Consider the following 24,880-nt stretch of genomic DNA (forward strand, 5'->3'; position numbering starts at 1 on the left):
ATCACAGCGTTGTCAATCAGCTAAATTTATTGTTGTTGTTTAGTCTCTACGTTGTGTCTGACTCTTTTGTGACCCCATGGACTGTAGCCCACCGGGCTCCTCTGTCTGTGGGATTTCCTAGGCATGAATACTAGAGTGGGTTGCCATTTCCTTCTCCAGGGAATCTTCCCGACTCAGGAATTGAACCCGTGTCTTCTACATTGCAAGTGACTTCTTTACCACTGAGCCACCTGGGAAAGCCCTAGTTGACTGTACCAGAATACAAAATAAGAAGTTATAAAAGCAACAAAAACCCAAAACAAAATATAAAAAACTGTGGAACTACAGCATCAACCCATTTGTTGTCCCCTTAATGATGCAGAATGCAAAGCCAGTCTTATCTGTCAATCCAGACAGCAACATCATATGTAATTTTTGTGGAAAAACTCTTATTTACTTCAAATAAATGTATTAGTGCTCATTCCCAGTAGGCAGCCTTCTTACATCTTAGTCCTAATTTTAAGGTATGAAATTGGACGATGGTTTGCTTTCTTCCCAGTTGAAATAAGGCGCTTCCCCTTTCAGTGGTTGTTTTCACTCTCAAAGAGCTCAGCATTGTACCTATGCCTAACTGGGGCCTGGACTTGCACTGTCCAGTATGGGAGCTGCTGGCCACTCGTGGTTACTGAGTGCTTGAAATGTGGCTATTCTGAATTGAGATGGGCTGTAACTCTGAAACACACACTGGAGGGAATTCCCTGGCTGCCCAGTGGTTAGGACTCCATGCTTTCACTGCCCAGAGTCTGGGTTCAGTCCCTTGTCTGGAAACTAAGATCCCACAAGCCACATGGCATTGCCAAATAAACAAAAAACAGAACCCACAAAACACACTCTGGATTTACTAAACCTCAGCAACAAAAAAAAACCCACCCACGAATGTAGAATATCTCAGTAGTTTAAAAATATTGATTACATATTGAAATGATATTTTTGGGTGTATTGGTTAAATAAAATATGAATTAAATATTCATATTTAAGTATATAAATGTTTTTATATTTTTATATTTACAGAATATTTTATATAAATATAAATTTAAAATATATTCAATATAATTCATCTATTTAATATAAATATGTAGCTATTTTATATATTTAACATAAATATAAAATATAAGTTTAAATTATTTTCACTTTTTTAACTTTTTCAAGTGACAACTGAAAATTTAAAATTATCTATGTGGCTTCCATTTGTGGCTCTCATATTTCTATTGGACAGCAGTGGTCTAACTTCACTGGCTTTCTCAGTAGGATTCCAAGAGAGAATTAAGCTCTAATGCCCAAGGCATCTGTGACCTGTAATGAATTGACTTCTGCCAATTGGTGGTGGTACTAGTTATAAACAACTCTTGGGAGAATTAAGAAAATAACCTTTGTTCTGTTTTCAAATGAGGAACCCCTGTTGAGAAGGTCTAGACATTTTAAACCTCTGGGCAGTGTACCGTGTTACGATGTGGGATGTAAATAAGCAGGCCTTTTTGTGTAAGTGGGAGGAGGGCACTTATTCAAGGAAAGGTAGACAGTGTGAACAGGCAGAAATCTGATGTATCCTCACCATAGTTTAGGGAAGAGAGTGAGTATGTGGGACTTGAGTGTTCTGAAACAGATTCCCCTTTGGTTACTCTTACAGTGGGTTGTACTCTCTGGAAAGTGTGGACTGGGATACTTGCATTCCAGTCTGCAGACTGCTTCTCTGAAGCCACCTTACTTCACTCTGATTAAAAATGGGGCATTCAGTTTATTGCTTGTATTAAGTGTAGGATGTTACACCAGATAGGATCAAATTTAATAGAGAACTGGGGTTTTCCAAGCTTACTGTTAACACTTGCCTGAGCTGTTCCTCTCCAGTTAGGATCTCTGGAGCAGGATTTGGGAAAACTAATTATTAACAACCTTCCCAGATGATTCTTACTGTAAAAATAATTCAGTGTTGGGAAACATTGAGTTTCTGTGTGGTTAGCCCCGGTTTGTATATGGTATCAATGTGAAGGCTTGCCAGTATTTCATATACTTCAAATCCTCTTTAAAAATTGCTTGAAATAAGTCAGTTGACATGGTGGAGGCTTGAGCTCGCTAGATTATACAGACCTTACTGGAACCAGATCTGAGCTATTTAGGGAGGGTTGTTTGTATTTAATGTGGAATGTGTGTGATCTCTAAGTTCCCACCCTTGGAACGAAGTAATGTTGGCACATTGAGAAGCTTGAACACACAAAGAACCAAAGAGACCAGCATTCTCCTCAGGTTTGCCTCCTCAAAGCTCAGCCCTCTGTCCTTTGTACATTTGACATGGCAGATCTGAAGCTTCTGGTCTTAGATGAGTCTTCTCTCTCCCCCTCCTTCTTCCCCTCCCATTTCCTTCCCTCTTCCCTCTCTTCCTTCCCCTGGCTGCTGCTTTCTCTCATTTCAACCTTCATCAGACCCCCTAGCCCTACCTTTCCCTCAAGCTTTCCAATTTCTTTTGTTTTTTTCTTCTGCCTGCCTTTTGGATTCTTATCTTTCCTGATGGGAGAGAACTTCTTGTTAGGTTTAAAAAATAAAAAGTGAGTACCGTCTAAGGGTTTAGCTTCTGCACTGCTAAAATTATGTCAGTGCTGGATTTGCCAGTGTTAAGCAGCCTTGTCTGGAACATTGGCTATCAAATAGCATGGTCTCCTGAGATTTTTCTGGAATTGTTTTTAAGAGGTTGTAAATGTTGACATTCTCTTTGGTCCCTCAAAACTAGGACCAATGCCAAGCTGACCAGTTCAGCAAGTAGAGGTTGAAAATAATAATCAAGCTTTAGTCCCAGGGTACAACATTTTAAGGATTAGCCTGCATGGTGGATTTCCTGAGTATTGAATAAGCCAAATTTTGATGAGAAGATTTGATGGTTATAAAAATGACTTTACTGTTGCCTTTGTATACCCTCATATTTTAAAGGAGTCATATTAGGATATTTAGGAGTGGGTTTTAGGAGATCAGTATATGACTAGAGCTGGGTCGTAGGAAAGATCACAGAGATTCAGAGGTCAGTCTGCAGGATGTCAGCATTTCCTATAAGGAAGTAATCTCTCACCCATTTCACTTTTTACTCCTTTTGGCTTAAGTAAGAATGCCCTTTGAGGGTTTATTTATTATGCAATGATTTGTGTGTGTGTGTGTGTATATGTATACACACACACACACATATATGTTTTATTTGTATACAGCATGAGAATTGGTCAATAAAAAACTACATATCTTTTTTTGTGTGTGTGTGTGTGGTTTTATAATCATTATAGCTGTGGATTCAAACTCTCAAACTTTGCAACCAATAACATTGGAATTGAGAAGACGGAAAATATCAAAAGGAAATGAAGTCCCGTTAAAACGTCCTCGGCTTGACAAAAATTCATGTGAGTCTTCCGTTCGTGTATGTGTGGCTGGAACTTGACAACCGTTGGGTTAGCTCCCCTGTGTCCGTGTTGTCACCTGGGCCTTATAGACTCTAATGCTTGTTGATCACAGGGGCTAGTGTGAATGGGATGTGTTTGGATCAGAGGATTTTGCTAGAGGGAAAATAAATCCCAAAGCACAAGCTATGTTAATGTTGAGTTCAGTAATGCCATTTCCATACCCATCTGATTTGGATTCCACTGGAAATTTAATGGCTTAGGAAGTGATGGATTTCCTGTGACGAGTGAAACTTTAAATATATATTTATTGATCTTACTCTAGCACAGGGAGCTATATTCAATATTTTAAAATAACCTAGTGTAGTGGAAGAGTCTGAAAAAGAGCATATGTATGTGCATGAACCTATATATTCATGCACACCTGAAACTATCACAACATTGTAAATCAACTATACTTCCATTTTAAAAAATGCTCTTTATTGATTTTTTAAAAATACCCTATTGGTTCCAGAAAGGACTTATGATGGCTCTAAGGCTCTGTAAACCTTATTGCCTTGGGGTGTTGTTAATACGTACATTTTTATGTTGGAAAGCCCCCAAATAGCACTTGTCAAGATTGGGATGTGACCTTGCCCACATATTTTCATATCACAAATCCTTAAATTAGGAAAATTATGTCCTGGCAGAAAGACTGTGCCTTTATTTAAAACTATAAGCCAGGATAAGGTATTTCCTTTCATCATTGATGCCAGAAGTCTGTTTAAGCCCTTATCAAGGCAGCCAGTCCAGAAATCTGTGTGTGCTAATTCACTTCAGTAGTGTCCGACTCTTTGTGACTCCATGGACTATAGCCCGCCAGTCTCCTCTGTCCATGGGATTCTCCAGGCAAGAATACTAGAGTGGGTTGCCATTTCCTCCTCCAGGGGATCTTCCCAACCTAGGTATCAAACCTGTGTCTCTTATGTCTCCTGCATTGGTAGGTGAGTTCTTTACCAATAACATCACGTGGGAAGCCCCAGAAATTTATAGTAGCAGAGTTATTTCTTCTGGTCTCTTGACTACAACTCTCTTAATGGTTTGTAGCCCAGGAAAAGTCAAAAAACTACTCGGAAAACACTGACAAAGACTTATCAAGGAGACGGTCTTCCAGGCTGTCCACTAATGGGACCCATGAAATTCTAGATCCTGACTTGGTTGTATCAGATTTGGTTGATACGGTTAATACTGATCCTTTGCAAAACACTTCATCCAATACCAAGGAATCAGAAGAAGGTGAGTAGAGTCTGTTCTAGAATGGTCTTGCCAACCTGCTGCCTGTCTTGGTGCTGCTGCTGCTAAGTCATGTCAGTCGTGTCCGACTCTGTGTGACTCCATAGATGGCAGCCCACCAGGCTCCTCTGTCCCTGGGATTCTCCAGGCAAGAACACTGGAGTGGGTTGCCATTTCCTTCTCCAATGGATGAAAGTGAAAAGTGAAAGTGAAGTCGCTCGGTTGTGTCCAACTCTTAGCAACCTCATGGACTGTAGCCTACCAGGCTCCTCCATCCATGGGATTTCCCAGGCAAGAGTACTGGAATGGGGTGCCATTGCCTTCTCCAGTGAGAACCTGTCTAAATCAGTCATTGTGTACTGCCTTACACAAGTTTTAGATTGTCTTGAAATCAAGATATTGATTTGGCTGCAGTATTTCTCATATTATTTTTCACTGAGGATTCACAGACAAACTTTTGTGTGCATTTGTGATTGATTTTGCTTATGTATGTGAATGTTGGGTTGGAGGTATAGTGCTAAAGAGCCTTGTTCTTCTGTCTTTCTGATGCCATCTTACTCTAGTGCGTCTGCCTTTTTGTTAATATTTCCAGTAGATCCTCCCTTCACTTTAGCTTCTTATTAGCCTTTTTCTTTGATATGCTTACAACCCTATGTGTGCTGGAACTTGTGAATGTATTCTGTGAAATGAATGGCTTCCTCTAAAAAGACCCTGACTTTATTAGTCTTTTGTGGGACTTTTGGTTCTCAGACTAAATACATGTATATGTTCCCCAATCTTTCTCTTTTTCTTCTAGGTCAGTTGAAATCTCCTTTGGAAGCTGGCCAGGTCTCATCTACAATAACTTGCCACTCCATTGGGGATGGATTGGGGCCTGCAGGCTTGGAGTTGAACTGCAAGTCAATGGGAGAAAACACTATGAAAACAGAACCGGCTTCTCCCCTTGCTGAATTACAAGAGATTTCTACTGTGGCAGGTTCATATTTAGAGTTAACATAATCTGCTTATAAAATATACTTCTGCTTCTGCTTTGATTGTGAACTAAAATGAACTTTCCTAATTTTTTTTCACCCTTTATTAATAACAGTTTCTTATTTTGATGCTATATACTTAAAAATGCTACATGCTTGTGTGATATTGCTAATTTGTACTTCCTCTCTTTTCTTGATTTACTGAGGATTTATCAGTTTTGTAAATAATTTCAAAGAACTAACCTTTTGCTTTAGTTTTCTCTATTTAAAAAAAATGTCATTGATTTCTGTTTTGATCTTGTTTTCTTTCTTTAAATGTTTCTAGAAATATAGGTCATTGATTTTAGATACTTTTTTCTAATATGAGCATTTAAAGTTATAAAATATTCTAAGCACTGCTTTAGCTGCATCCTACAAATTTTGATATGTTGTATATTCATTTTCATTCAGTTCAGAATATCTATGATTTATTTGTTGACTGTGTGTTACTTAGAAATATGTTTCATTTCCAAGTGTTAGATTTTTTTATAGATACCTTGTTGTTACTGATTTCTGATATAATGCCTTGATGGTCAAAGAACATACTCTGTCGGATTTCAGTCTTTATTTGTTTTTATTTTTGGCCATGCCACGGGGGCATGGGAGCTTTTAGTTCCCCTGCCGAGGATCACACCCACACGGTCTGCAGTGAAAGCGTGGAGTCTTCACCCCTGGACTGCCAGGGAATTACCCCAGCGTTTATACATTTGCTCTGCTGCTTTTTCTGGTCCAGCATATGATCTGTCTTGATGGATATTCTGTATGCTTCTGAAAAAATTGTGTGTTCTGCCATGTTGTAAATCTGTCAGTTAGGTCAGGGTGGTTGATGGTGCTTTTCTGATACGTTGCCACTGGTTTAGTTTTGTTTTTTTCTATGTGTGTATCTGTTTCTACCATCTACTAAGAGATGGGTGATTATGGATTTATCTTTTTCTCTCTTTAATTCTTGATCCATGTATTTGGAAGTTAGTTTTTATTTGCATGCATATTTTTAATTGCTATGTCCTCCTAATGAATTGCCCCGCTTTGTGTTCTGTTTTGGCGGTAAGGCTTGTGGAATGTTCCCTGACCAGGAATTGAACCCGGGCCCCAGCAGTGAAAGCCCCATGAATTCCTAACCATGAATCGCCCTCTTTGTAATGTGAAATATCACTGTTTCTTTGGTGGTAGTCTTTTTCTTGACTGTCACACTATGATGTGCTTAAATTTGTTTTAGTTTTGTATTTAACCTGCTTGAGACTCACTGAGCTTGAATATGAAAATTGACTTAATTCTTATGTCCTTTTTCTGATATTAGAACAGGTACTCCACCTTTCTTTTGCTTTCTATATACATGATCTATCTATTTCCGTCTCTTTTCTTTCAGTATAACTATGCCTTTAAGTTCAAACTGTCTTTTATAGATAGTTGGGTTTGGATTTTAACTGCATTGTTTAGTTACATTAAATGAAATTACCGATATGATTGCATTGAGGTCTGCCATTTTGCTTTTTCTTCTGTTTGATCCTGTGTTTTGTTCTTTTCCTTCTTCCCTATTTTTTCAGGTTAATTGAATTTTTAAAATCCAATTTTAATTCATCTATTAGCTTTAAGCTATACTTCTTAGCATTTGTTTCAGAGGTTACTCTAGGTATTACAATGTATATATGTACTTTTCACAGTTTACTTATAGTTAATATTGAACCATCTTATATAAAATGTTGTGTAATCCACTAACACCCCCTTTTTATGCTCTAGTTATCACATGAATTGAATCTACATATGCTATAAAGTTGACAGTATAGTATTATAATTTTTGCCCATATATTTTAAAGAAGATTAAAAAAGAGATAATGATTTACATATGTATTTACCATATCCAGTATTCTTCATATCTTTTGTTTTTTAACTTATTTATTTTTAACTGGAGGATAATTGCTTTACAATATTGTGTTGGTTTCTGCCATATATCAACATGAATCAGCCATAGGTATATGCATGTCCCCTCCCTCTTGAACCTCCCTTCTTTATTTCTTCTTGAAGATTTCTTTTTATGTTAAATTTTCCTTTCGTGTTTTTTGTTTTTTTTCTGTAGGCCAGGTTTCCTGGTGACACATTCTCTTGGTTTCTGTTTATTTGAACATGACTTTATTTAACTTTCATTCATTTTTTTTTTTAACTTTCATTCTTAAAGGATATTTTCACTGGATATAGAATTGTGGGTTTACAGTTTTTCTTTCTTTAAATACTTTAAAGTATCACTTCTTTATACTAACTTGAAAGATGTTATTCATGGTCTTCTATTGTTTCTGAAAGGAAATTAGTGATCATTCATACTGTTGTTTTCCCTGACTGTAATGTGTTGTTTTCTTTCTGGCTGCTTTCAAGGTTTTCTTTTTTATCTTTGGTTTTTAGCAGTTGGCTATGACGTGTTAAGATTTGTTTTAGTGTTATATATAACTTGCTTGAAATTTACTGAGCCTGAATATGAAAACTGATTTATTTCATCAAATTTATGTGAGACTTTTAGAAACTACCCCACAGGTCACTGGAACTCTGTGGATTTTTATGTTTTTGTTCAGCTTTCCCCCTTCATTTTCAGACTGAAAAATTTTCAATATATTTTCAAATGCTTTTCTCAACTCCACTCTGCTTTTAAGCCCATCCAGTGAATTCTTTTATTTCTAGTACTTTTTAGTTCTATAATATTCCTTTTATTCCCCTAGATTCTCTGCTGAGATTTTCAGTCTGTTTACTCATCATGAGCATAGTTTTAATAGCTTTTAAAAAATACCTATCTAACAACATCTAGATTATTCTGAAGTTAATCGTCATTGACTGACTTCACTCTAGGTGACACTTTCCCATTTCTTTATATCTCTAATGTATTGGATTATAGCCTTTGCATTGTTAGTGATAGGTTGTAGTTTGGATTATGTTATGCTCCTCTGAAGAATAATGATTTCTTTGTTTTAAAGGGAAATTTATTTGAACTCAAAACTCCAGTTTCTTGATGTAGACCTTTTTTTTTTAATTAATAAAAATCTTTATTGAATTTGTTGCAGTATGCTTCTGTTTTATGTTTTCTTTTCTCCTGCAACAGGCAGAATCTGAAACCTCTGTTCAGTCTTTGAGCTTCAGTTGGTCTTCTTGGAATTTTATAGGTTCGGAGATCAGTCAGCGATCAGACAGAATTTAAATGTATCAAATGAGGCCACCCTTTTGTGGCTGGCTTCTTTCTAAGATTTTACTCCTCACTTTCTAGCTGTTGTCATTGCAGTGAACTTTGTCTTCTATTTCTTCAGCCAATAAGACTCAAGGGTTTTAGCTATGCAGTGCTTCTTACTGGAGCCCATCTTTACATGAAAAGTTTATTTCAAATGTCTAACTCGTGTTTCTGTCTGTCCTTGTTGCTCTTCAGTGCCTTTAGATATTTTTTTCTTTTATATTTTTTCCCCAGAGTTTATAATGGTTGTAATCAAAAGGGTTGTTTCCATGGGAGGTCTTCTACCATTACTGACGGAGAAAACTCTACCTTATGTTAATAGACACACAGTTTAGGTAGTTGCATGTATCCATGACTACACAGAAAGATAAGTCCCATGATTGCGTGTTGTATTAATAGCTATTTGGATATTATTGGTAATGCGAAAAAAATCATAATTTCATAATGTTATATTTCTGATAAATGGTTCCTTTTGATGGATATTTAGGTTATTACTGAGCAATAGCAAAGTAATAACCTAAATACTAAATACTACAAAAGCAATACTATATTACATTAATATAGTAATCCTTGAACGCTAGTGAAGAGTCCTGTAGGATACGTTTTTATAAGTATGATTGCTAGATTCAACAGAATGCGTGTTTTAAATTCCGATGACAAATCATCCTTCATAAAAAGACCATTCTGCTTTATATTATGATCAAGAGTGTGGTATAGTACAGAGTGTGGTACGCGTTTTCCCTACATTCTTCCTATCTGTGGATACTACTCACCTTTTTAAATTTTCTTTAATGTAGGTTAACATTGGAAGTTGTATTTTTTAAAATGAGATTGAACAGTTTTTCATGTTTTATTGAATATTTTAGTCTATTTTTTGTGAATTGTCTTTAGTCTTTGTCCACTTCCTGTAGGGTTATTTGTTTTTATTATTGATTTGCCAAGTTGCCTTTGTGTATTATTGATATGGACCCTTTGTCTTTTATATATATTGTACTGTATTTTCTCTTGGTCTGTCCCTTGTCTTTTACTTTGAATCATTGTATTTCTTAATAATGAAATTAAAAAACAATTCTACATTCTTTTTTCCTTGGTACTTAAAAAATATAGTTATGATCATATTCATTAGAGAATCGTTGCCTTACAACGTTGTGTTGGTTTCTGCCATACATCAACATGAATCAGCTCTAGGTATACATATGTCTCCTCCCTCTTAAATCTCCCTCTCACCCCGAACCCCATTCTAAGATTCTTGATCAACGTTCATCTTTTTAAAAAATTTATTTATCCATTTTTGACTGTGCTGGGTTTTCATTGCTGCACATGGACTTTCTCTAGTTTGGGCGAGCAGAGTTGCTGTGCGCGGCTTCTCATTGTGGTGGCTTCTCTTGCTGCAGAGCACAGGCGCTAAGGCGCTTGGGCGTCAGTAGTCACAGCTCACAGTCTTAGTTGCCCTGCGGCATGTGGGATCATCCTGGACCAGGGACTGAACCCATGTGCCCTGCATTGGCTGGCAGATTCTTTACCACTGGACCACCAGTGAAGTCCCCAACGTTCATCTTTAAAAAGTTGTTTATTTTATAAAATTTGACTTAACAATGATTGAAAGAGGTAAAGTAGTGGATGAGGGAATTAGTGTGAGTAAATTCTGGTGTTTCTTAAATATCCGTGAAGCCCAAAGGGGGCTTGTAGGATATCCCTCTTCTGGACTATGCTATATTGTGAACTATGGCAGCCTAAGAGAGGAAGACATGGCCTTGTTGGAGAATTTAGCCAGAAACAAGTTATGGAATCAAATGTCTTGAGGGTCTATTGATGATATGGTCTGGGACCCGGGATGTGTTCCTTTGGTAAACCTGGGTGGTCTGTAACCTTCTTCCTTCATGTGTGTGGAGAAGATAGGCTGTGGAGTTCCCAAAGCAGAGCTTCTTGGGTGTGTATGAGCCCAGAGGTAGAATGAAGACACTTGTGGAGATTTTTGGGTTGAGCATGGTTCCCTGGAGAAGGATGTGCAGACATGCTTTTAGTGAGAGACTCAGGGAAATAGTAGAGATTAAATGAAACTGTCTTCCTGCAGTTAGGGCATGCATGGTGAGAAGACACTGCACACGTGGATGTGGAAGCTCTGGTCATATATCTTTTTTGCTCAGATTGATTAGGTGTCCTGTTGCCGTGGGTAGCAGACGCTGTGCTAATAAGTGTCAGTGATGGAAGATCAATGCCTGCCTGAAGACCACCTTAATCTGGGAGGTATGATGTTTAAGCTGAATCTTGACAGATGTATAGCACTACCCCATGAGTAACACAGGGGACTAGGTATTCCAGTAGAGGGGACTGTATGCATAGAGGTGTAGCACGTCTCTTACTAGGCTCTTTCAAATGGAGAAAAGGTAGTCAATTGAATATTTAGCGATTTTGTATTTTGACACTGTGTACTTGTGACTTTATTTAATATAGTGAAGTCGCTCAGTCGTGTCCAACTCTTTGTGACCCCATGGGCAGTAGCCTGCACCAGGCTCCTCCATCCATGGGATTTTCTAGGCAGGAGTACTGGAGTGGGTTGCCATTTCCTTCTCCAGGGAATATTCCTGACCCAGGGATCAAACCCAGGTCTCCTGGATTGTAGACAGACACTTCACCATCTGAGCCACCAGGGAAGTCCTATGCTTATTTAATATAAGCTGTCATGAAATCTATACATTTACATACTCATTTGTGTTATACGAAATGTAAATCTAATTTATATATTTAATAATAAATGTAAGATTTGAAATTCTTTGCCTTTATTCCACAAAGGCATTACTTTCAAATTTTTCAAACATTAAGAGTAATTTAAATTTGGAGGAATTCCTTGGTGGTCCAGTGGTTACGACCTGGACTGTGTTCAATTGACCTGGCCCTGGTTCAATCCCTGTTCCAGGAACTAAGATCCTGCAAGGCACTCAGTGCGGCAAAAAACAAACAAAAAAGAGTAATTTAAATTATAAATAGAAAATTTTACAATGTTAAAATGAATGACATTTAAATAGTTTTGTCTTTATAAGACTTTTATACCATGATGACTGTATGTCTACAGAATTTATACTTTTATGTGGATAATTTCAATTTAGGTTGGAGGGGCAGGTTTTTGTTGTTGTTAATCAGATTGTATGTAGTTGGCATAAATGCAGTGGCAGAGCAGTTCTTTGAAAATAGTAAACTGAAAGTATTCAAGTGTCACTTCTGGCTCATTCCTTTGGTCTTCTGTTCCGCTGGTGCAGAGTGTTGTGCCTCAGCCTTGTGGGCTTGTGGATACCAAGGATCTTCTCCTTTCTTGCTGAGCCTCTTCTCAATGGCAGGGCTTCTCTCCTCAGCCGACTTTCTCTCCTTTGGGAGGGATTATTAGATTTGATGTGCAAATTTGGTAGAAATTTAATCTCAGAGTGTAGAAGTCTCTTTTGGCATGGAGAACTCTCTATCACAGCCACGTCCCTTAGCTCAGCAGACTAAGCTCTTCATTATGTTGTCTTAAGGGTGTTGTTAATGTTAGACATCATTTGAGATTGGCAATGAATTGTTCTTCACCACTAGGAAATATGCTGTGCAGAGGAGATGAGTGAGGAGATGAGGTTAGAGGCTAAATCCCAGTGCTTGTTTTAAAGTTTGCACACACATGCAGTTTCTGTCTCATGTCAGTTAATTTAGCCGCATCTCAGGTTTGTGGCGAAGATGGAAATAAGGTAAAGTGAGGGTGGGACAGGGAAGTCTTGGAAAAGATGGTGGGAAGATTTCATGTTTTTTTGTTTCTTGAGGTTGCATGGAGGATTTTTTAGGGAATAATTTTGAAACCATGGCAACTAACTGAAGTACTTGCCTGTTTGCAAGAGAGTGTGTAGTAGGGTTAGTGGTGTGATTACCTGGAACTTGAGCTAGGAAGAGTAAATGCAGCATGGATACCATTACTTTTTTCTTTTGGAATAAGCTCTAAGCTATTTGCTTTTATGCTTAAATGTCAAGAGGGGAATGCAGTTGAAATTGTTCTACTTGAGTAGGAATTTATTCAGAAATTAGAATATATGCCCTGAGAAGTTAGGTTATTCTCTAAACCTCAGCCCAGCCTATTTGGTCATTCACAGATAACCAGGGCTGTTTGAAAATGGACTGTAGTCCATTCATTAATTTTGCATGCATGCTCAGTTGCAAAGTCATGTCCAACTCTTTGGGACCCTATGTATGGTAGCCTGCCAGGCTCCTCTATCCGTGGGATTTCCCAGGCAAGTATACTGGAGTGGGTTGCCATTTCCTTTTCCAGAGGCTCTTCCTGACCCAGGGATTGAACCCGAGTCTCCTGCTTTGACAGACGGATTCTTTACCACTGAACCACCAGGGAAACCCATTCATTCATTTTAGTCAATAAATATTTAACAAGTGCCTACTAAGTGCCAGACTCTATTCAAGCTGTGTCATTTGTGAATATTCTAAATGAACCATAAACAAGAGAGAAAACTAAATAGAAGTGCAGGCTTATTCACCTAATTTTTTCTTATTTTTTTTTTAAACTGAGTACCTGTTAGAAATCGGACATTGCCACATGGTCTGGTGTTCCACTGATATGTTGTCAGTTATAAAATGAATGGGAAGTTACTTGTCACTGAACTATTACAAGTTTACAGATGATTTACTTGCAAATTAACCAGGGTAGTTTCAGAGTAATGCCTACAGTAGTTTTTGTAAATGATTTATTTTTAAATTAACCTGGTCTGGTTTAATGTAGCGCTTATAATTGTTAGATTTCAGGCAACTGTGTTCTCTGTTTTCTTGAGTAAGAGAGTCATAGACTTAGAGGCATTGTAGTTGGGGAAGTTGGGAGTGTCTGTGATCTGTCATCAGGCATATCCCGGTGGAACACTGACTGAGAATTGATTGTTCTTTTGGGGTTAGAAATGAATGAGACATCTGGTCATTGCCCTTGTAGGTCTTTCTGTCCTGAGGCATGAATGAGATTGTATTACAAGAGAGAAAGTAAGGTGGTGTCATGAGAAATACTTAAAACTTTAAGAAGAGAAGACTGGCAGTGATAATGTGTACCTGTCACATGGAAGTTGAACTCAGGATTCTCTTCTTTGAGTCCTGTTGCCTGAGAACGAATACTATATGCCTGGGAGTGAATACTATACATCTTACTGTATGCCAGGGAGCTCTGCTGGCTATCAGTGGGGTGCTGTTGGTCTTAGGGTACATTAAGTGCTCTTTGGACCCGACATCTGGAGACAGGTGATGTTTAGGTTAATAGTTTGAGGGTAGGGGTGGAAGAATATGGAACTTGACAGGGCTTTGAAGGATGAGTAGCAGTTAGGCATTTGGAGATAAAGACAACAGCATCAATAGTATAATCTCAGGGTCTTTTCTGAGACTATTAGGTGTGCTTTCTGACTTAGTTGAAGGCTTCCTGAAGTGGGTTAAGGCTGAGCAGGTAAGTTGGTACCAAACAGTTGATTTGATTTGACTTGCTTTCTTGTTTGTGAATCTATTGAAATGCTTCATTTGCAGGATAGAGCTGTCAGTTCACTTGGATCTCTCTGTTGGTAAGGTTGCATTCCTCCTGCTTAGCTGTTCTGTGGCCTTAAGGTATTTTAAAGTTTTGTTGTTTTTTTTTTTCTATGAATTGTTTGACAGTATTTACCCTTGAATATTTTGATGTATATTTCCTTAAAAAAAAAAAAAAAAGAGGGCATTCTCTTATGTTACCACAATTATCAAAATCTGGACGTTATTCAAACTCCACTAGGGATTTCACTGGTACTTTTTACCTCATTAATGGAGGTAATCTTGTCTTTATTCAGCATATTCTTTCTTGGTAATTTGCTTTTTTATGTTCATAAAGTTGAAAAGAAATCTAGAAAAGTACAAGAACAATAAAAATAACATGCATGTTTCCCACACCTGAACTGTTGGTTTTGGTCATGAGTGAGGGCCTCGGGGTCTTACTCTGGCCCGGCTGCCTGCTGACGCTCCAGCTTCATCTTTCCTTAGTTCCTCTCCTTCCTGCTGCCTCTGTCCAGCCACAGTCCTTGCTGTCCTCCAAGCAAATATGGTCATCATTTTTGAGTCATAAGGAGACAGCAATGAAAGGTTTTATTTAGTGTTGATGTTAAAATTTACATTTAATTTTTCACAGTGAGAACACTAAGGAATACTAATTTTGTAAGTACAACTTCTTGATGAGTTTTCACAACTACTCTGGCATAAAGACAGTTAAGGAGCCCTATTTAAAGATTATTATTAATATATAAAGAGTCATTTTGCTGTTTGTTTCCCTCATATAAATTTCAAAACCAAATATACTAGGAAAAATTAAAACTAAGTAAAAGGAAAAAAAGTGAAAAGCCCTCCGTTACTCTTCCCCCTCTTGAAAGAACCATGGAACAGTTTGGTATATGCTTTTCCATTCTTCAGCACATGGTTCTCTGCATATATAAACACACATGTACCCATAAACTTTTTAAAAACAGAGTGGTAGAATCATATTCTTGTATTAGTCAATGGCTTATCATTTTTATACAGTATTTTTCCATGTCAGTTCATAGCTGTTTCAATATTACATATAATTTATTTCTTTGGATGATTTTCCATAATTTATTTAACTTCCCACTGTGAAAGACATCTAAGTTCTTGCTAATTTTTTACTGTTAATTCTCCCTGTTTTGTAGAAGAAACTAGTACTTGGCAAGAAGGGGTAACTCAGCCAGAGTTAGAATACCACATTTCCCAATGGCTGGGTCATTCCAACTCCTGTCTTCTGACTGAGTACTAAATGCCATCTGGTGAGATGCTGGGTGCTGTATAAGTCACGTGAAGTGAACACACATCCTGCCTTCAGAGAGGTTGCACAGTGTGTAACAAGGAGCTCGCGCTGCCCTCGAGGGCAAGTGTCAAAGCAGTGTGTAGACTCAAAAGCAGCTTAGTAGGCCAGCTTTGAAGAGCACTGTGTGTGGCCCAAGTGATGTCACCACTCCAGACAGGGTGGTGCCTTTGAAAGTCTTTAATTTGAGGGGTGGAAGTGTTGATCTGGAAACTGAATGGTGTTCCCGGTTTTTCTTTTGGAACATGGGCTTAGTGGTGAGCACAGGATGAAAAGATTGCTGGTTGTTGAGAACTCATTCACCAGGAATGTATTATGTAAGTCAGCAGGAAGGAGGGCGGGATCATTCTCAGAAGCATCCCGCAAGGCCCCTGGAGGCCAGGGTGCTGCTGTGTTAGTCACTGTTTAGAGGTTGCTGTCCTGAGCTGGTGCCAGACTTGTAATTTCTAACTGGATGGAGTCAAGATCAGTGTGAAGGAGGCTGGGAAGGCAACACCATCAGAAGCCGTGCGTTAGCTGCTCCATACGCAGCTCTGGCCTTTGGGGCAGCTCTGCCATCTTGTGGAATAAATGCTCAGTTTCTCTTGTGAGGTCCAAGTTGGATAGCCTTGCCAGGGTTGCTTTCCTCCCACTTAGCTATTCTGTGACCTCAAAGTATTTTTCCTGCATAAATTTTTTCATTTTTATATTTAAAAGATGTTTTTATTTTGAAATATTGGAAGACATAAAAAGTTGAAAAAATAGTAGAAAGAATTTCTTATATACCTTCAACCAGATTCCCTGTTTGTTAGCAGTTTACTGTTTGCTTCATTATTCTATTCTTTAAAAACTATTTTTCTGAATTATTTGCAAGTAAGTTGCAGACCTTTACCCCTAAGTTCTTCTGTGTTGATTTCCTGATAACTAGAACATTTAATTACATGACCATAATTTAATTATCAAAGTCAGGACCTTATTCAGACTTCATCAGTTCTGATAATGTTCTTCATAGCAAGCGTGGAGGAAACTTTATTCTGAGGGGATCAGGATCCAACTCAGGATGTCACACTGGATTTAATTGTCATGTTTCATTAGTTTCCTTTCAGCTGAAACATTTTTTTCAGTGTTTTTTTGTTTTTCATGACCTTGACATTTCTGAAGAATATGATGTCATTGAATTTGGGTTTTTTTTTATGTATCCAGATAATTAGATTTAGGTTATTCCCTTTTAGCAGCAACACCATGCAAGCGATGTGTCCTTTTCAAGTGCATTCTAACAGGAGCCACATGATATCTGTCCCGTTTATTGATGAAGTTAACTTTGGTCACTTGGCTAAGGGTACTGCCCACCAGGTTTCTCTACTGTAAAGCTGTTATTTTTCCCTTTATAGTTACTAAGTTTCTTGTGAGAGGATACCTTGAGTATATGTAAGTATCTTTATTTACATATACTCAAATATCTGTGTGTTTCTTTATCAGGAGTTCACCCATTATTTTAATACTGCTTCTTGCCTGATAAATATTTTTACTCTGATGTCTACCAAATGGTAATTTCTAACTCTCATCATTCCTTCTACATTTATTAGTTTGTATTCTGTTAAGGAAGTACCTGCCTGCCTGCCTTTCCCTCTCTCCCTGATTCTTCCCTCCCTCCCTTCTTTTCTTCCTTCCCTCTTTTTATCCACATGGTCTCATGGAATTTCTTTTGTTCTGTGGGTTATAATGGTTTCTATCATTATTTATTTTAATAACCACGTTGTGGGACCCCTTCAAGCTAGTTCCTGTGTCTTCTTCACTTTCTGGCATAAGAAAATGTAGCACGCTTATCCTGTACTCACCCAACCTTGGATTCAGCCATTTCTCCAGGAAGCCCTGATTTCTTTTAAGTGGTGAATTGTGTTTAGAAATCAAGAGCCGAGTGCTGGGTACACCCAGGGTACGCTCCTGGCATACACAGAGGATACGTGAGAGTTCCTCTTTACCACCTGTTTTCCTAGCTTAAGCTTCTCTCTAGAGCTGTTAACAGTTTGATACCTATCCTTCTGGTTTCCTTCCTATGCATTTTATAATACCTTTCCCCCCATCTGCAACCACAAATGTACAGTGTACACTGAACAACTTTCTGTTTTCACTTAGCAGTGTATCTTGAGAGTAATTCATATCAGTAAGTATAGAGCTACTTCATTCTTTTAAATGACTAATTAGAATTACATAGTGCTGACTATGGCCATACCACCCTGAACGCAGCCGATCTTGTCTGATCTCAGAAGCTAAGCAGGGTTGGGCCTGGTTAGTTCTTGGATGGGAGAAGTACTTAGTGCAGACTTCGCATAATGAACTGCTTCTCTGTTTATGAACATTTTGTTATTTTTTTTATTCCAAACATTTGACTGGAGTTGCTGTATTTAAATCTGTTCACATTTCTCTTTGGTTGCTTTTTGTTGCTTCACAGCTGAGAAAGCTATTGCTTCACAGACCTGAAAAATGTTTTATTCATTATAGTATTTCAAGTACATGTCAAAATAGTGTTAAACTACTGGGGTTATGTGGAGTCGTTGCTGACAAGAATACCAATCATACTGGGGGTCAGTGCTGAGGGCATACACGACAGTGAACCTTATCCTCTGGCTGGAGCAGTGACAAACAGCAGGATCCAGGAGCAGATCCACAGTGCTAAGGAGAGGCTGCAGTAGACAGTTGTTTGTGCCAGGAGTTGATAGCATGTGGTCCCTGAGAACCAGGCCATCTGGCTGCCTTCCTGCATTTGGAGTGAGCTGGGTCTGCATGGAAGTAGACTTGGCTAGACAGGGAGAGGGCACAGCATGAGCAGAGGTGTGAGCTATAAGAGCGTGAAGCGGTCGCTGGGGCCAGCAGTTGGCTGGGGCGGCTGCTAAGGCCTCATTGTGGACTAACTAATGGGAGATGAGTTTGGAAAGCATGATGGTGCTTAGAATTTACATGGGCTTAGAAGGCCAGACTGAGTATTGCCAGCCAGAGTGAATACCATCATCATAAGCAATCTAGCTGTGAGGTTTTGAGGTACTTGGCAATGGGTATATTCCTTCTCCAGGGGATCTTCCCGACCCAGGGATTGAACCTGGGTCTCCTGAGCCACCAGGGAAGCCCATACAAAAAAAGGGTAGTTATATAGGACATGATTTCTAAGCCAGGTCTCAGAAAACATAGTTTAAAAACCTTTTTATTATAAAGATTATGCTTATCATAAAAGGGAAAGTGTAATATAAAGCATTGCCCAAGTAAATAGAAACTGAGAGCTTCTGATCCTACTCTATATTATCTGTTGCTGTGTGGCAGTATTACCACGAACATAGTATCTTAAAATAACACATTTATTTTCTCAGTGTCTGTGGATGAGACGTCTAGGCACAACTTAACAGGGTTCTCTGCAAGGCTGCAGTCTGCAGGGTTTGACCAGGGCTGGTTCTCATCTGAAAAATCTACTGAGGAAGGGTCTGCTTCCAGGCTCACACGTTATTGCAGGCTATCAGGCCGAGGGCTGTAGTCTTTTGTGGGCACTCTCAGTTCCTTGCCACATGGTATTCTCCCTTGAGTAGCTCAATAGCTTGTTGCATTTAGCCAGCGTGGGAGAGTGCCTGCCAGTAAGATGGATGTTATGGTCTTACAAAACACAATCATGAAAGTGATCTGCTGTCACCTTTGCCTGTTCTATTAGAGGCAAGTTATACAGGTCCTGCCCACACTCAAAGGGAGGGAATTGCACACAGGAGTGGATGCCCCGAGGCAGGGATTATTAGACATTTTATAGTCTCTTTCTACCTCTCTTTCCCCCGCAAAAGAAAAAGAAAGCACTCTTTTAGTATAATTAATAGAGTTATACTATTATTTAAAGCAAATTCAAATTCCATGGACCATTTTTCTCCTCATATTAATTTGGGAGAGGCCAGAGTAGAGGGTGACCTGGGATTTTAAGCCTGGGAGCCTAGGATAGAGCTCCATGCTTTGGCTGCATACTTCCATACAAAGATCTGTTAAACATGATGAAGAACACAGCATTTGAACAATAATACCTGTAACTACTTGCAAATGTTGATTTACATGCTACCTTCTAAAACAGGATTAAATTGCTTCCTGTAGTTTAGCCTGTAACCTAAGGATAATTCCATTACCCCTAGATTTTGAACCAGATGCCCTGAAGGATTTAATTTACATATTTATCTGCCCTTTGTAACCTAGTAACTGCTCTCATGTTGACAAAGGACTGTAGTATCCAAAGAGAGGATGATGTCACTTAGCTGGTGTTATCAGTGATGTATGTTCCAGATGAACACTGTGTGTGAGACTTGGGATTGCTGTAGACAGTGGCCCAGGATGCCCTTTGGACACCAGTGGCTCTCCTGGTTGCTTGACTGTGCTCACATCACCATGTTTCTTTTGTCACAGGACCACTGTTCTGGGGAGGAGTATAATATAAAATATAAAAGAATTATATTCTTTCTACTGTAAAATAATATGGGTATTATAACATGGAAGAGATAGGGGAAAAAATCAGTGTTTTTGGTTTTTTTACTTGGAAGTCTCATAAGCAAACCGTTATCATGGTTTACATTCTTACAATTCTAAAAAAAATACACTTATATTTTATGTTAGTCATATATAATTTTGTTTTACTGAAACTGTTTCTTTTGTGGGTTTTCTTAAGCTTAATTATGCTGTGGATGTTTTACTTTAGAATTCTTTTAAAATGTATAACATTTTTACTGGTTCCATCATTTTGCTGTTCCTGTTGTGCTTTTACTAATTACCACTAACACCTCAGTGTTTGATTAATAAAATGGGACAATTAGATGTTACACTTTTTCAGATCGTGTGCTGGTACATGGACCCCTGGCTGGGATTATGCATAAGTTTTTTAAAGCAAACAACTGTGAGGTCAGTGACAAGCCAGGTGACAGCTAATGTTCAAGTAACCTGCTGCAGTTTGTAAGAGGATTTATCTTCTAATACCTCATGGAAACATGTGGGAACCTTGTGAATATGTAAAATAAGTATTTTTATTCCCATTTAATGAGAAAGAAACTGTCTTGGAGAGGCTAGGGCTAACTCTCTTGTTTGATGAAGTGGTCTGCTGAGGTGAGGACTGTAGGAGAAGTAAAGAATGGAGCATATTCCTCATTTGCAGCATTTTAGGAGGAGTGAACATAACCAACTGTAATATAAGTAGAAAGGAACAGATAACTGCAAGTCTTATTTTCCATGAAGTACTTATGGGAATTCAGAGAAGGTAGGACAGAATCCTTTTTGCTCAGAGACCAGGGAAAAAGCTGAACAGGGCTTGGTTTGCATGTGGGAGAGGTGTGTCAGAGGCCTGTACTGCCTGAACTGGCAGCTTTTTTGTTTTAATAACTTCATTAAAAAATTATTTATTTTTGTATTTATTTGGCTGTGCTGTGTCTTAGTTGCAGCATGTGGGATCTTTAGCTGTGGCATATGAACTTTTAGTTGTGGCATATGGGATCTAGTTCCTTGACCAAGGATCGAATCCAGGCCCCCTGCATTGGAGCTCAGAGTCTTAGCCACTGAGCACCAGGGGAGTCCGTGAAATGCAGTTTTCTTTATGCATACAGAGGGCTGCCATGTGGGAAAATTAGGATAAAATTGTTAAGTCTGGAACATACAATTTTCATATCTTTAAAAATTTGTTGTGTTCAGAATTGAAATAGTACATTTTGCAAGACTTTCATGAAAAGGGAAAATTACTTAAGTCTTGGGGTGTTTGATCTACTTCTTGAGCCTGAAGCTATAGTTAATTGTGTAATCTATCAGAGTTTGTCACAGGCTATTATTCATAATTAATTTATCCTCTCTTTGCTGCTTGTCTCACGCTGATGCTTGTGTTGGTTGTGTTTTCTCCAAATGGCAAAGTAAGTTACACTTACAGGCTTAGAATAGAAGGGCTTGCATATCAATGAGTTTATATACTTAACTGAGTTGAGTTTGTGGGGAAATCTTCTTAAAGTTCCATGGTTGAAGATTCATAATTCTCAAATATTTACTACTCCTTCAGACAAAACCAGCAACTCATTTTGTCTTATTAATGTTGCTGTCTTGAAAAGGGCTCTAGCTTTGGCCAGGAGCTTTGTGACAGGATAGCAGGTAGTCTTTTCTCCTGTGGAGTTTATCTGTTTACCTGAGCCCCTGTGATCCTAGAACCACCTCTCAGGCAGGTAGCCCACCTGATTGCCAAGCTTGTTTACCTTTTGCGGTCTAGCTGTTTCCACCTTCTGCTTACTTGTGAGGAATCAAGGGTTTTGCCTTTGTGGGGAAGAATTTTTATCGTGCCAAACTGAATGTATTTCCTTTTGAGAGGCTTATACTGGATTGGTAGACTGTCTGTCTTAATCCATTTGGGTTGCTGTAACAAAATACCATAGACTAAGTGTCTTATAAACAACAGAATTTATTTCTCAGAGTTCTGGAGTCTGGGAAGTTCAAGATCAAGGTGCCAGCAGATTCAGTGTCTGTTGAAGCCCAGCTTCCTAGTTCATAAACAGCTATCTTTTTACAGCAACCTCACATGGAGGTACGGGCAAGGGAGCTCTCTGGAGTCTCTTTTATAAAGCCACTAGTCCTGTTCATGAGGGCTCTGCCTTTGTGACATAATCACTTCCCAAATGCTCCACTTCCAAATAACATCACTTTGGGAATTAAGTTTCAACATAGGAATGTGAGGAGTCTACTGTAGCACTCAGACCAGGTATCTCTTTATTTTAGCAGACAGTTTGACCACATCCCTCTTAAAATCTATCTATGAACAAAGAGGAAACAGATGTGTGAGTGCATTGGTAATTTGCATAGATCAAGTTCAGTTGGCTTAGGCAATTCTAACCAGAGAGTGTAGATTAGTTGATGTCAGTCTGAAGGTTATTCTGAAGGCTGTCCTCAGCTTTGTACTACTGGATCTTTATTAACAGCCTGGATAAAGACCTAAGAATGTATAGGGTTACAGAGACAAAAGTTACAAAGTTCTTGGACTGAAATAATCAGGTAGAGTTTATTAGGGATAAATGTAACTTCCAACATAGAGTTTGGTAAAACTTTTGGAGAAAATGCACTTGGTGTTTTAAAAAGACAAACCACACGAAGTTCAGGATTTTGGTGGATCAAGCTTGGTACTGTCCAGCACCTAGTATAATGTAATTATTTAAAAAATTTTTTTGGAGAGGGGCTGCATTAGTGAAAGTAAGATGTCCTGAAAGGTGGGGTAATTAATCCCACTGCATGGCCATGCTGGGAATCTTAAAGTTGGTTTCGGACTTCACATTTCTAGTAGGATGTAGAGAAAACTGAATGCTTACCAAGTGATGTGTCTCCTAGCCAGAGCTTATGAGGGCTGGTCGAAGGAGGATTTCACTCTGGTTGATAAGTATGTCTCTAGCCACATTCCATAAATGACGGAAGTCTGTTGACCAGGACTGTTTTCTGTTTGAAATGGCCTGCTTTGCACCGAGTGTGCATGTTATCTTACAGTCCTCTCTCTAACTGTTTTGAAATAGGTGGGAATCTGGATAATCAGAAGAGTTTTAAAAAACCATACACAGCTTATTTCTGCTGCTAATAAAGGGTAGAGCTGGGATTTGAAGTTGGATGGTTTCCATTATTCTGCCCCGAATCTGCAATGGTGTGCAGTGAGACTGAGGGTGAAGGGAGCTTCTGCCCTTCTGCTGTGAGAGGTTAATTGCTGAAAGACTGTTCATAAGTCACATTTTTCTTTAATCAAAAATGATACTGTATACATATACTTAAAAAATTATTTATTTATGTATTTATTTATTTTTGGCTGTGCTGGGTCTTTGTTACTGCACAGGCTTTTCTTTAGTTATGGTGCATGGGCTTCTCTTGCTACAGAGCACAGGCTCTAGGGAGAGCAGGCTTCAATAGTTGCAGTTTCTGGGCTCTAGAGCACAGGCTCAGTAGTTGTGATGCATGGGCTTAGTTGCTCTGCAGCATGTGGGATCTTCCCAGACCAAGGATCGAACCTATGTCTCCTGCATTGGCAAGCAGATTCTTTACCACTGAGCCACCAGGTAAGCCCTATACTTTTAAAAAAACTTTCTTTTCCATTATAGCTTATTCCAGAATATTGAACAAAATCGTACTATATATTCACTATTTATTGAACAGAGGTTGTTTTAGAATCTTTGCATGCTGTTCATTTAATTCTTTCAAGTCAGTGAAGTAGTTACCATTATTGCTATCTCCACTCTGCATATGAAGGTGCTAGGAGGCAGGAGGAGTAATTAGAGGAGCCAGGATTTGAACCAGGCTGCCCAGCTGCAGAGCCCCCACTTTAACCACTGTCCTGTCTTTGCCTTATGCAAATGGCTGGTGTGTGTACACAAGGGTGCAAAGGTTCTGAACAGAAAGAGTGGTAATTCTTCATGAAATTGATTCAAAGTGCTCATTATTGTTAACTTTTAAAAAAAAGTTCTAAGGTGTTTGTATTTTTTTTTTTTTTTTTTTAAATAAATAGTTGATCACAAACAGGGCTTCGGACACAAGCCGAAGGATAGCTGAGTTTACTGTAGCTGAATTTGACTGCTGTGGGCCTTGGGTGGTAGTGGGCAGGCTTGGTGCTCTCTGACCTCCTCAGACCTTAGGTTTGTTTACACAGTGCTAAGTGGAATTTTCTGCAGTGATTTTTGAAAGATTGTTAGGTGGAAAAGGAACTACTAGGTTGGACCATTTGAAATGGCCAATATCTCACCTTTCTTAACCTATAAAAATGGCAAATTGATATGGTTCAGCTTAATAGGCCAAAAGGGAGGAGAGTCCAGAGAAATTGTATTTTAAGAGAGCATTTTAGAATATATTAGAAGTTTGAATTTTGAATTTCTTTACTGACTTTTTTTTTGTTTTTCTGGTGCAACTGTGTGTAGGGAGAAGTATGTATTCTATTTCATTTCATGTTACTTTTTCTTAACTGTGTCAGACTGATTTGAACCTCTTTCTTTTATCTCTTGTCATGGATAGAAAATGAGTTAAGGCATTCTGCTTTGGGGAAGGGTGTGTGGGTATACATCAGATCATCAAGCCTACCAGTTTTATAATCATACCTTCCTGCTGATTTTGAAATGTAGAGTGTGATTTAGATTGAGTTAAGAATTTTTTTTTTATTCCTTCTTAT

The 24,880-nt window shown here is 38.5% G+C and overlaps 1 protein-coding gene across 3 annotated transcripts in view; it reads left to right on the plus strand.

Annotated features, from left to right (window-relative positions):
• The window catches only part of PHF20 (PHD finger protein 20), a 127,631-nt gene that overhangs the window by 57,124 nt on the left and 45,627 nt on the right, over positions 1 to 24,880 (plus strand). For all 3 annotated transcript variants that reach the window (XM_005900040.3, XM_070381655.1, XM_070381656.1), the window contains 3 exons: positions 3,300 to 3,413; positions 4,497 to 4,685; positions 5,479 to 5,658. In XM_005900040.3, coding sequence (XP_005900102.2) covers positions 3,300 to 3,413; positions 4,497 to 4,685; positions 5,479 to 5,658 — 483 coding nt within the window. The remainder of the gene's footprint in view (positions 1 to 3,299; positions 3,414 to 4,496; positions 4,686 to 5,478; positions 5,659 to 24,880) is intronic.

Source organism: Bos mutus, chromosome 13, assembly GCF_027580195.1.
Source record: "Bos mutus isolate GX-2022 chromosome 13, NWIPB_WYAK_1.1, whole genome shotgun sequence".
NCBI classification, from domain to species: Eukaryota; Metazoa; Chordata; class Mammalia; order Artiodactyla; family Bovidae; genus Bos; species Bos mutus.